At 42.5% G+C, this 13,441-nt stretch overlaps 1 protein-coding gene across 3 annotated transcripts in view; it reads right to left on the reverse strand.

The window, feature by feature from the left end:
* Positions 1-6,252: 6,252 nt before the first annotated feature.
* The window catches only part of LOC135919594 (mucin-2-like), a 117,940-nt gene continuing 110,751 nt past the window's right edge, over positions 6,253-13,441 (reverse strand). For all 3 annotated transcript variants that reach the window (XM_065453510.1, XM_065453512.1, XM_065453511.1), the window contains exons 13-14: positions 10,774-10,898; positions 6,253-7,101 (exon numbers count right to left, since the gene is read on the reverse strand). In XM_065453510.1, coding sequence (XP_065309582.1) covers positions 7,058-7,101; positions 10,774-10,898 — 169 coding nt within the window. In that variant the 3' untranslated portion in view covers positions 6,253-7,057. The remainder of the gene's footprint in view (positions 7,102-10,773; positions 10,899-13,441) is intronic.

Raw genomic sequence — 13,441 nt, forward strand, 5'->3', positions numbered from 1 at the left:
TGTAAAGTTAATACAGAAAAGTTCAAGCAGTTTTTACAGTTGTCATAAAAATAAATACAAAACAGTTTCTTAGAAAAAATGAATATCTGAAATGCTATCAAATTACAAATATCTAGAATAAACTTTTTTAAACAGGGTTGAAGTACCTCAGACAGGCTGGCCAACGTTTCGATAGGTGGACCTATCTTCGTCAAAGGCGGCCTCGTCATCCTCGGCGTGTTAGTTTTAAAGGGTTAGTGCAGTGACGTCACGTGCGGGTGTTGTCGCTGGCGGCTGGTTTTAAAGAGAGAGATTACAAGAGGGAACAGGCGCTGCCGTCCGACGTCTGTGAGCCTCATTCTCAAGACGAAGGGACAAGAGCGTGAGAGTGGGCACGCGGGGAGGAAAGAAAAGAAATAGAAGCAGAAAAAAGGGGAAAAGAAGGGAAAAAAAGCAGGGGGGTGCCAGGGCCGTACCAAGACACAACAAAGGGGGGGGGGGGGTGAAAGAAAAAGAAAAATGAAATCTTTAAGAAATACGGGGGCTTGGGAGCGTGTTGGGGATGCGAAAGGTTAGGAGGTAATCCGGGGGAGTCGTTGGCGGCATGTTTTTGAGGCATTAGAACGGCCGGTCAAGCAATAGGTCGAGTAATTTTGAAATAGTTAAGGTGGCGACGGGGAGTCTGCGGTGCAATGGTGGGGTGACTGAAAGGCAGCGGCATGGTCTTTCAAGGGGCACTGCCCCACGCGCTTAACGTAGGTGTCGTTACTCCGGCATCCAGAAGGCGATGGTTGAGGCGCCGAAAAAGGCATATTGACTTCGGAATGTGTTGTCGAGGGGGTTTCTTTTTTTTTTGAAACCCCCTCGACAACACATTCCGAAGTCAATATGCCTTTTTCGGCGCCTCAACCATCGCCTTCTGGATGCCGCCGTAACGACACCTACGTTAAGCGCGTGGGGCAGTGCCCCTTGAAAGACCATGCCGCTGCCTTTCAGTCACCCCACCATTGCACCGCAGACTCCCCGTCGCCACCTTAACTATTTCAAAATTACTCGACCTATTGCTTGACCGGCCGTTCTAATGCCTCAAAAACATGCCGCCAACGACTCCCCCGGATTACCTCCTAACCTTTCGCATCCCCAACACGCTCCCAAGCCCCCGTATTTCTTAAAGATTTCATTTTTCTCTTTCTTTTTCTTTCACCCCCCCCTTTGTTGTGTCTTGGTACGGCCCTGGCACCCCCCTGCTTTTTTTTCCTTCTTTTCCCCTTTTTTCTGCTTCTATTTCTTTTCTTTCCTCCCCGCGTGCCCACTCTCACGCTCTTGTCCCTTCGTCTTGAGAATGAGGCTCACAGACGTCGGACGGCAGCGCCTGTTCCCTCTTGTAATCTCTCTTTAAAACCAGCCGCCAGCGACAACACCCGCACGTGACGTCACTGCACTAACCCTTTAAAACTAACACGCCGAGGATGACGAGGCCGCCTGTGACGAAGATAGGTCCACCTATCGAAACGTTGGCCAGCCTGTCTGAGGTACTTCAACCCTGTTTAAAAAAGTTTATACCACAGTGTGCCATTCCATCTGCCAGCCCCTTTCTTGTTTTTGAAATATCTAGAATAAATACACTGAATGTACAGGAAAAAACAGTATAGAAATCAATTTGTTACAAACAGTTACATACCACTGGACGAAACAATTCGATTCGGTTATGGATTTGATAAATGAGAAGGTTTGCGATAAAATAAGTGCTAAGTAGTAGAAATCTCAGAGCTATACATCACTGTATATAACTTGCGGATATCCTGATATGAACAATCAAACAAGTCAAAATTGTTAAGGTCGTAGTGCAGAAGGGATGGAAGAGTGTAAGACAAGCGCTCTTTTCCGGAGTTTAATCGTACTGTGTCTCCTTCCCAATTTTCTCCATGACACGTAGAATAATTTAAATGCCTGGTTCTTAAATTGGCCAGAACGCGCAAATTTGTTATGTTCTTACGAGTTCCTAACTTGAATTTCCTGCTTAACATATGATTGCACGTCTGCTGCACTTTAACTATTCCTGAATTTCAGAATAAAACATTACTAGATGCCACAAAAGGCACATTGAAAATATGCCTAATACATTTTTTCTGAATCAAGTATATTTGATTTAGATTAGTGACCGTTGTCGTACCCCATACTAGTTGGCAATAATTTAAACGAGAGCTAAAGAGTGAGTGATAGAGCAGAAGCTTGATTCCTTTTGGAAGTAAGTATCGAAACCGACCAATTGCACCTGTCACCTGAGCAAATTTTTGCAGGACATGTCATACATGGTAATCCCAGCTCATATTCGTGGAAAAAAATATGCCCAGACATTTAAAATGGTCAACTATTTCAATAGCGTGAGTACTCGGTACTATGTCTTCATGAGGTGGAATAATTTTATTTTTTGGTCAGAATACAACAGCTTATTTTATTTTCGTTAATATGCATAGCATTTACTGCTGACTATCCCTCTAGCGTTTTCATTGTGTGATTACAAGTTCTAAGCTCGTGAATATCGTGCCCTGAAAAAAGTATGCTGGCATCATCAGCATATACCAAGTATTTGGCCCCTCGCAATATCTCATTAAGACAGATGTTAAATAATAGTTGGCCTAGAATACTGCCCTGTGGCACTCCACACGGCAAAGGTTTCACTCCGGAAGTAGAGTCGCTTATCTGAACGAGCTGCTATCTGTTTCATAAATCAGAGTCAATAAGCGTTAAGTCTTGTCCACGAATTCCGTAGCAATGCAATTTCATTACCAATATTTTATGGTTTACTAAATCAAAGGCCTTTCAAAAATCAACAAAAATGCCAAGAACGAGCGCCTTATTTTCAAATTGTTTGAGAATATACTCTGCTTGCTCCAGCAGCGCCAGTTCAACTGATTTATTTTCCGAAAATCTAATTGGTTAGGCGTAAATAAATTTTATTTATCCACTAAATTTGAAAATCGAGTGTGCAGAATTTTTTCGAAGGCCTTTGAGAACACAGGCAAGATAGACACCGATCTATAATTGCCAAAGTTCTTTCGGTCATCTTTTTTGTAAAGCATGGTCACTTTTGCTATTTGCATACTTAAAGGGAAAACAGAGTTAGTTAAATGTTATAGATATCTGCTAAAATCGGCGCGATAACATCAGACATGTCTTTGACAGGATGTATTTGAATTTCGGTGATATATCACAACTGGAACTACATTTTATACTTTTTATTGTTGATAAGACTTTGTGGGCGGTGGCAGGACAAAAGTAGAATGATTGAGAATTGTGAACACTTTTGTATTCGCACGCATCAGCTGAGGTTCCCGTCATTATCATATCAGTGAAAAAATTATTAAATGTGTCAGTCAAATCTGATCCATCCATATTTATACTGTTTACTTATAGTTTTGAAACAGGGGAGGTAAAGTGGCCACGATGAAGGAGTGTGTTTAATCTAGACCACAGTACGTCAGAATGATTGCCAGGAACTTCAAGATATGTGGATTGATAGTGAGTTCTCGGGGATCACAAACATTTTGTAAGTTTGTTGTGATAACACTTGAAGGCTTCCGGTAAATGAGTATGTAGGCATGTTTGGTAAAGTTTATCTCTTGTTTTCATTTGATGACGCATCTCAGGCGTTATCCATGGTTTTCGTGTTTTACAATTTAATCTGCACTCTTTATTTTTTAAATGATATAATCGTTTGAAACTTGCAATAAATTTATCGTAAGCATTGTTTGCATCTAGAGATTTCCTTATATCGCTTCAATCTGCCTGCAATGGACTGCTACGAAATGCACTGTACACCACAGGTTTAAATAACTGAAACCTAATTATTCGAGACTTCGCTGTACCTTGTGTCAATAGCTCCACACATAAAAATATTGGAAGATGGTCACCGATACAACATGACAAAACACCTGACCTAATATTCATCTCAGACAAATTTGTAATAAAAAGATCTAGGACTGACTCGCATTCAAGTGCAATTTCCCCAGCAATTATAGTATATTTATTTTCTGCCATAAATGAAAGGAATTGATCATAAAAATCAAGAAACGTTGCAATACCGCCATTTGGTGGTCGATAACAAACTGAAAACACGTTATTGCTTGCACGCACACAAAGCATTTCATAATCAGAGGTTGTCTGGGTAAAATAATCCAACAGCTAACATTCAACATTCTTGCAAACCAACAAAGCAACACCCCCATCATGGCTGTGCATGCGATTTAAATAAAATGTCTTGTAATTGGACAGCATAAGACGTAGCATTCATTAGTGCTCCAAGTTTCAGTCAGCATTATGGTGGAGTATTGGAATTAAAATTCAGTGAAAAACCTTCTAGGTATGATAGCTTATTTCTAATCAACCTCGCATTAAGGTGCACGCATCTACATGAATTAGGAGGTAGCCGACATACAAGATCGTTAAGAGGAAGCTTTAGCTCGGGTGCTCCTATCTAAATGCTTATCTTATATTTCGGCCCGCACTGACCACAGCCTTAAAATCAGGGTGCCATTGTGCCATACAAACCGGTACAGTGACTCATTCATCCCCAGCACAAGCACGCACTGGAATCGCCTTCCCGCCTCAATCACACTCATCACCGACCCTACTAACCTCAAGACCGCCGTTCAGAATGCGTTTTGTTAATATTTTTTGTTAATACTTTTTGTTTGTATTTTTACTGCATTACTTGTTGTTTTGACTCCACTCCTTTCTGTGACGTAATGCCTTCGGGCCTTGAAAGTACGTGAAATAAATAAATAAATGCATGCAAAAGGAGAATTCATTTTTCTCGGCAACCACTGCACCAAATTTGACGAGGTTTGTTGCAGTTAAAAGAAAAACTTAAAATCTAGTGATTGCAGGTTTCAAATCTTTTATTTAGGTCGCCAGCTTTTATTAAAAATTGTCAAAAATCGAAAATTTTCAATAAACGAGATTATGAAGTTTAGAACTCTGCAGTTCAACGTAAAATGATAATACAATTCTGTGAATTGCATCTAATAGTACATCTAAAGCGGACGAAATTGATATGTTACATATAAATATAAAACAATTTAGTAATATGGAAATACACCTCTTGCTGAACCCTTGTAACCAACGTAAAAATTTACATAAGATATAAAATGACATATAGAATTTGTCCGCTTTGAATGTTCTAATCGACGCCGTTTACAGAACCGTGACATCTGTTTTTGATGCAGAGCTATGAATTTGTAAACTTCGTGCTTTTATATTTTTCATATTTTTGAAAATCTCTAACGAAATTCAGGACCTAAATCGAAATTCCGCTACCAACAGTCACTAAAATTTAACTTTCTCTCTCAAATGCAACAAATTTTATTAAAATCGGTTCAGGGGTTATCTCCGAAAAACGTTTTTACGTTTTACATGTATTTGAATAGGCCAAGTCGGAGTTGGGCCCGAGCTAAAGCTTCCTCTTAAGGTCATTTGGCAGCTAACGGTGATTGGTCATCTAAGTTATTTTCGCAAAGTAACATAACAGTGATTATATTGTCTAGACTCTACAGTTAAGGTCAGCATAGCTCCTAATGTGAACGGCACGTGCTCCTTTCGTCTTCTGGACCAGTACTTTACCAAATTTATTTGTGAAGCTCATATTTCAGCCAGAAATGTTCTTGCTGCACTTAAGCTTGGTGGGGAAACAAACTACTGTGTCATGTTTTCTCGCACTCAATAAATTTTTTTACGAGTACCGTAATTTAATCACCTACAAGTATACATTGCATTCACATTGCAAATTATTTTAATGGCTTAGGATACACCACCTAAGAAATTGCACTTTGAAGGCGTGTACATCAAGTTCCTGCAGCGTTCCTGAGCTGGACCCGTTCATACAGTTGCGGGCCAGCAGGATGAACACCAGCTTGAGGTGTTCATCCACTACTACTATAGCATAGAGAGCTCTCTAGAATGCGACTATTCCTGCTCAGGTGAACAAACATATTGAATGATGTGTACGAGGCTAAATTTAGCTCCGATTGCATCATGTGTGACAAGACAATGGTGACATCTGTGCATGCTACATGCGTAGTCTAGTAGCGACTTCTTTCCTCTACATATCAATACCAAAGTGCGTGGCTAGTACAGTTGCAAAGATATGAGCGATAATGCTATATAATATGTCTTTATTACATCGGTTTTACCAAGCAACCACATTTTGTGAGGCGAATGAAGGCAGCAGTTTTCTTTACGCATGGTTCAATACAAAAAGTCAGCCACATGAAGTTTCAGTCTGAAATTTTTATTCAGTAGAAAGCTTCAAAAAAGTGAGCGTGAAGAAAAAGAACAGATAGTTTTAGCTTACTCGGTATTCCGGTAAATGCAGGTGGATTGGGCATTTCACCAGATGGGCAGGAGGCACAGTTGTGATCGGCTGGACAGGTGGTTCTACCTAGTGGCATACAGCTAAACCAGACAAACACAGATCTAATGCACCAACCAAGTGTGTTCTACTTTGCTGCAGGTATAAACTTCTGGCAGCAGCAAATCATGACACAATAATGCCAATGTGAAAATTTAAACCAGCAGCCCAAAAGAACATGCTTAGTTACTGCAAGCTCTTTCTCTCTAGTTGAGCTCTGTGGCAAAAGGTGGCTGCACCACTCAACTCACTCACTTCTACGCCTCCACACATCCGGCAAAATGCCCAGAACGCCTGCAATTACCGGAATACTAGAACATTAAACATCTCTAATGAACACACATAAGGCTATAACAGACTACTCAACATGCAGAAGGCTCAGAAATCAGTCATAACACTTGAATGATATAAAACAGGCAAATTTTCATGATCACATTGAAGAGCTATTTACTGCGTGAGGCTAAAAGTATCTGCCACATGATTGACTGGTCCCGATGATCAAAGATCTGCCATGCGAGCACTCTTTGGTCCTCTATTCAACTTTGCAGCCTGGCTGCAAACCCCTGGCCATCAAACAACTGAAAGGCACATTTGGCAAGGCGTAGCAAAGAGAAAATATCACTGCAGCTGAAAAAATAACTGGCTGCGGATGATCAAGACAACTCAACATCAGACTTTGTACATTGGTAGACGACAGATCTTGCGAGTGGTCCCTGCAGAGACAGAGAGAAAAAAAAGGCAACAACAAATTAAAATGAAAAGCCAAAAATTCGATTCAACTCTAGGGTTTCACATACCAAAACTAATTATGAGGCATATCGTGGTAGGAGACTACGGATATAATTTTTACTCCCCGAGGTTGGTACTTTAGTGTGCTCCTAAATAAGTACTCAAGCATTTTTGCATTTTTCCCATATCAAAATATGGCCACAGCGGCCAGCACGGAACCAGCAACCTCAATCTCTGCAGCACAGTGCCCTAGGCCACATTGAAAGACAGCACAATATGGCACGACGCTGGGCTAACTATCAACTAGCTGCAAGCGACAAAGTATAGTATTAAAAATGCAAGAGGCACATTCAGGACCTTTTGTAAACAATAGTGATCATTTTATACAATCAACGATGGTGCCATCTGTCCTCTTTAAGGTAAAATGTGGCAAGCCACATCTCTTCACAAAGCCGAAGGCTGTGCCATCAGTACTATGTTGAGAAATTCCACATTTCGAGGAGGCATTGCTGCACACGGTATGTACAATGTTAGTTTATTCCAAATGAACGAGGCAAATAAACAGGGTACATAGGAACCTCGGTTAATGAACTGACATATGACATAAAATATCTTAGTTATATGCAATATTCGTTACATTGCTGATATCAATGAGAAATATTTTATATTTACTTTGTTATACCTGATAATTCAATAACCACGTTTGATTTATCAAAGCATGACTATCGTAAAAAGATGCACCAGAAAATGCCACTGGAGTCAGAAATTTCAGTGCAGATCTGCCAGAGCCAGCATATTAGGCGAAAAAGATGCATGTTGCATACCTGCCACCTCAGCCGATTTGTTGCATAAAATTTATTAATCTTGGCTTGTTCTAAAATTTTATTAATATTGCATCAAGATTTATAAAAGACGATTCTGTTCTACAACACAGCTACAAAAAGAAAAGAATGCATACAAGAAAGAAATTGTATGCTACCCGTGTTGTTCTTTTGTAACAGCACTAGATGCCACATTCCACAGAGGCACTTGCTTTGAGCAAGTTTATTTGGACAAGGTCCCGAAGCAGGCCATATGGGCAACAGCAAAGTCACAAAAAAAAGCCTCTGTGATCTAAAAACGTGGTGTTGCTTGTCAGTCTCCGCTGTTCCAAGTTCGCTGTGGCTCGCGTACTGCGTCTAAAGGTAAATCATCTATAATAATGTATGTAAAAAAGCATATGCTCGAGGCAAACTATAAAAATTGATCTTCGGGCCTGGTGGAAGAAAACGTAGTTTGCGGATAGCATACGCTGCAGTGAACGTGTCGGCCAAATTTTAGTCAAGTGCGGCAGACGGTGCTGACAAGCAGAGCATGAAGTCAGGTATGTCTCAAAACACTCTTTCTTCAAGTGACCCACTTCGAAGGTGCTAGCGGCTTGCATATGTAGTCACGTGCAAGGTTCCCATGGATGGCTGCTATTGGCCGATAGCTGACACGAAACAAAAGAAGTGTTTGGATCAACCCGCTGCTTACTACTGTTACGGCACACATTTACCGTATTTACTCGCATAATGATCGCACTTTTTTTGTCAGAAAAATTGACGCAAATTCAGGGGTGCGATCATTACGCGGGTTAAATTTACCGCGAAAAAAAAATTTTTTTTTCGCCCCGCGTTTGCTGCGGGATGCGAGATTGCGGGTGCGGGACACCAAAACAAAAATGGCGGCCGGCGGAGCAAGCCGAGCGCGCCAAACGCGATTTTTTTTTCTTCTCGTGAGTACATTACGTGTATTGAAACAGTTTCTTCCGTATCAGTGATGAATAATATCGTTAATATCGGCAAGTTTGCGGCAGTAACGTAGCCATGTCCACTTTGAGGGGACAGAAACAGGTGGGCGCGCTTAGCTGCCAGTGACATAGAAATGCATGGATGACGTGCTGCGGAAACTGCGGAAACTGCGACATCTGTCTTCACTACTATCCTAATACGGCACGTTTCCGCTAAGGGTGGGCGAATATCTTAGCTGTGTTACAAGCGTCGGCGTATGAATAGGGTGCACTTTTAACGTATCAGAGTAAACGTGGCTACTATCATTGCCGCTCACGATTTGTTGCGTGCTCACGAGTGCAGAAGCAGATGAAAAGAATCGAAATGCGCCTTTATTGTTTTTGTTGAGATCAACCATTATAAAGCCAGCCCATAATAAAGGCAAGTTTGGTTGTACCTCATTTTGACATAGATGTGCGGAAAGTGATGAAAGTAATGAAATGAGGCATCTACTTAAGAATGTTTGGTGCGTGCAGGCCGCTTGGCTTGTCTTGAAGAGTCGTTCGCGTAGCATTCGACAGATGGTAAGCGCGATCATTATTAGCTAGACTTAGCACACGACATATCACTGCGGCAAGTTCGGGGTGCGATCATTACGCGGGGAATAAAAAAAAAATGGAATTTTGACGACAAAATTTAGGGGTGCGATCATTACGCGAGTGCGATCATTATGCGAGTAAATACGGTATTAACGCAGTTTAATAAATCGGCTAAAGTGAAAATCTGCTTTCAAATTTTAATACGAATTACGCATTTCCAGAAGAAGCAGACTATCGCCTGCTCGTGCTCAACTGCGGCCGCCCACGAAGGAATTCAACTTTGGCCACCCTGCTTATTGGCATCATAGACATTGGGTCTCGCTAATTTCAATTACTTTTGAACACTCGAACTAGCCTCGAACCACACGAAACTTAGTCAGGTCAGCATTCGCTCACTCCTGGCCACTCCTAACTTGACACCTCGGCAGACATCTCTTTGTAGCAAGTTACTGACAGCGCTTCAAAATGTACAACTTGAAAGTGGCTACTATCCTTCGGTAACGCCGGTGCAGGACAAAGCCAGTTCACACCACGCATCACTGCCAGACTGCAGCACATGAACGTGAGTGCACACTCCAGCCCCATCATGCACAAAGCAAACGCTAGGCATACGGACTACAGTTGCATGCGGCTGCAGTCCAACGCATAGCATAGATCCCGTGACCGCCACGGGGTATCGCAAGGAGCCCGTTCGCTGAGCGCACTGCGGCTCACCAAGGACAACCACATTTGGCCAACACCTCCTTTGTTGTTTGTCTGGCGTGTCATGGGCACCAAAATCAGAAATAGCGGTGTGTACATCAACATCTAAAATCAAATTTGAACTGCAGGCCACAGTGGTGCTCAGCTGGCGGGGCTTTGTGGGCAAGCCCCGATAGGCTTCGCAGTGTGAGGCACTGAAGGAGGAATGGGAGCACTGCAACGGGAATCAAAGCCAAACTTTGATTGCCAGTAACTCCAGCTTCTGCTGAACATGCCAAATTAGTTTCCGTCTGCAAATTATTTCTAAAATATTCTACTTTAACTTCAAATGCATTTTTCTACTCTGATTAAAAGTGTTTTAGGGACCTTTTAATAGAATGTTTGCTGTCACCTCCCCCGCCCTTTTGTTACTGTCCATGTTTTCTTTTTTTTAAGGAACCTTAAAGTTCACAGGTTGGCAGGCATGTTTTTGTCTCCATTTCATGCACCTGACATCCAGTTCAATGCACACAAACTGCTCAGGAGTTATCACTCGGCAGTCTAATGCATTACTTCCCTTCTGACCCAAGGGCTCTCTGGCAGCAGCCTTGCCAACGTATCTTACCTGAGGGTGCCGCTCCAGCCGTGTGACATGTGTCAGCTGGAGCGGCCGCAACGAAGGTATGGGATCGGACCACTGCTGTCGGTCGCTTGCCCTCCACTTTCGGGTTCTGGCCTTGTCCAGTCAGCCTGGGGCAAAGCGCCAGCAAGATATTTTAATAGGTGGACTGGCTCACCAATCAACCCTACCAATCAACCCCATCAAGCTATGCTCAAGTAATGACAGATGCCACAATGGGACTTGGGACAACACTTTCAAAACGTTTCCACCCACTGCAGTGTTCCTGTCCACGAACAGTAACCATCATCTCGCTTGCTTGCATTTCTTTTCTTGAAAACTCTGCACACATTACTCCCCTGTCAAGAATGCTGTCACACTGACACTGTGCATTTCATTGGGCCTGGAAGTACTGGGTGCAGTTTTAAAGAAAGGATAGTCACACGAGATAGGTGACGAATATTTTTGAGGGGGACAAAATTGGCACTAGCATTGTTTTCGGTTTTCCTTCTTCCCCTACAACACTGAACTTTGGAATAACCTTGAAGCGTCCTTGCATGAATGGCCTCTTGATCAACTTGTTATTCAACTGCCCAATTATGTTTGCTACTCTTTTTTTGTTTTCAAGATTTATGCACCTACTCCTGCAATGTCTTGCACATGTAAGAGGGCAATATCTGTAAATAAATAATAAATAAATAAAAGGGTGCAAACATTTCTTTGAGTATAAAATAGACCATCTGCCACAAAATTTTAGAAAGAACAGAGTGCACATCAATGTGTACTACAAGGCATCTGTTTTACACTTTGCGATCTTCAGATTGCAGTGGCCATTACCAAAATTCTTATGTAGCAAACACTAAGCCAGCGACGTAGGTGTCTAGGGTGCCTCAATGTCGTTTTGACATGCCGCTTTGTGCAGGGTGGTGACAACTGTATCATTTGCCACAACGCACGCCAAGTTTAGTCCCACTCTGCAGCACCGTGCACCTAGCGCCGGGACAGATGTTCATGCAATAAATAATATAACTCCAGCAAAGCATTCCAAGAATGTATATTGCATGACATTGCAAGTGAAGTTATTTGCTTATCCCCTTTCTTTCTGCACCAGTTTAAGCAACATCTCTGCCCTTGTTTGCTCGGTGCATTAAACTCTGCGTGGTCTCAAAACTCTTTCTTTCTTTTTTAGGATTGTGCACTGCAACTGTAGACCTCATCTGCCTTTGATTTCAGCGCATACTTTCATTTAAGTTTATTTCAGTTTCATCATCATCATCAGCCTGGTTACGCCCACTGCAGGGCAAAGGCCTCTCCTATATTTCTCCAACAACCCCGGCCATGTACTAATTGTGGCCATGCCGTGCCTGCAAACTTCTTAATCTCATCCGCCCACCTAACTTTCTGCCGCCCCCTGCTACGCTTCCCTTCCCTTGGGATCCAGTCCGTAACCCTTAATGACCATCGGTTATCTTCCCTCCTCATTACATGTCCTGCCCATGCCCATTTCTTTTTCTTGATTTCAACTAAGATGTCATTAACTCGTGTTTGTTCCCTTACCCAATCTGCTCTTTTCTTATCCCTTAACGTTACACCTATCATTCTTCTTTCCATAGCTCGTTGCGTCGTCCTCAATTTGAGTAGAACCCTTTTCGTAAGCCCTTTTCGTAAGCTGCTGGGGCTAGGTCCACAGAACATGGTGGGTGGGACACAACAGGAGTGTGGTGTTTCCCTAAGTAGCTGCGGACAAGAAGATACGCGTGAGTCGGGGCATTGTCATGGTGCAACATCCAAGCCCGATTTTCCCACAATTCAGGCCTCTTACTGTGCACAGAATCTCTCAAAAATGCTAGGATTTCCTGATAAACTTCTTTATTTACTGTCTGAACATGTGGCACTAATTCCTGATGGACAATGCCTTTGCAGTCAAAATACACAACCAACATCACCTTAATTTTTTACTGACTCATGTGTGTATTTTTTGGACAAGGAGAACCTTTGGCAACCCACTGCGATGACCACTTTCGTTTCAACATCATAGCCATAAACCCATGTCTCATCGCCTGTTATGATGTCCTTAAACCATTAAAAGTCAATGACGTAAATACACGGCTCCAGGAACAAGTCCAAAATGGTCAATGCTGGCGCCATCTCTACCATTAAAAAGCGCGCCAATTTCCTAGCTTTTTCTTTTCTGTTATGTGCTGCCACTATGTGGGAATACAGGGAATTTTTTTCGCGCGCCTCTGTCTCTCGGTTTTCATTGCAAGCTTTGTTTTAGAGCTAGTTTGCTCCCATGCGGCTATATACTACCGCTTGAGCACTGGCACGCGGGTGGGCGGGCGGCAGTTTGGGTTTTGTTCCATGGGCAGTTTCGTCTTCTTGCGCTTGCAAAACTGATGGCTATCTCGTTACTAATCGCTCAAAGGGCGACCGCCTCTCTCTCGCTCGTTTAGTGCTCATTAGCTCACAGGGGGTGTGCATAGGATGGATGGAGTCGTGCATGCGTTTCCGTCGCTTTCCTTTTTGGACACTCGCGAAAACTAATTGCACACGTTTTCCTTTTTTGATGGGCACACAACCACAAAGTTTTCTTGAGGGTGCGCGCCTACACTGTTCTATTACGCTATGGATGTGATCATCCATAGCGTAACAGCAGGAACATTTGAGTCTTTCG

The sequence above is a fragment of the Dermacentor albipictus genome, chromosome 8, assembly GCF_038994185.2.
Source record: "Dermacentor albipictus isolate Rhodes 1998 colony chromosome 8, USDA_Dalb.pri_finalv2, whole genome shotgun sequence".
NCBI lineage: Eukaryota > Metazoa > Arthropoda > Arachnida > Ixodida > Ixodidae > Dermacentor > Dermacentor albipictus.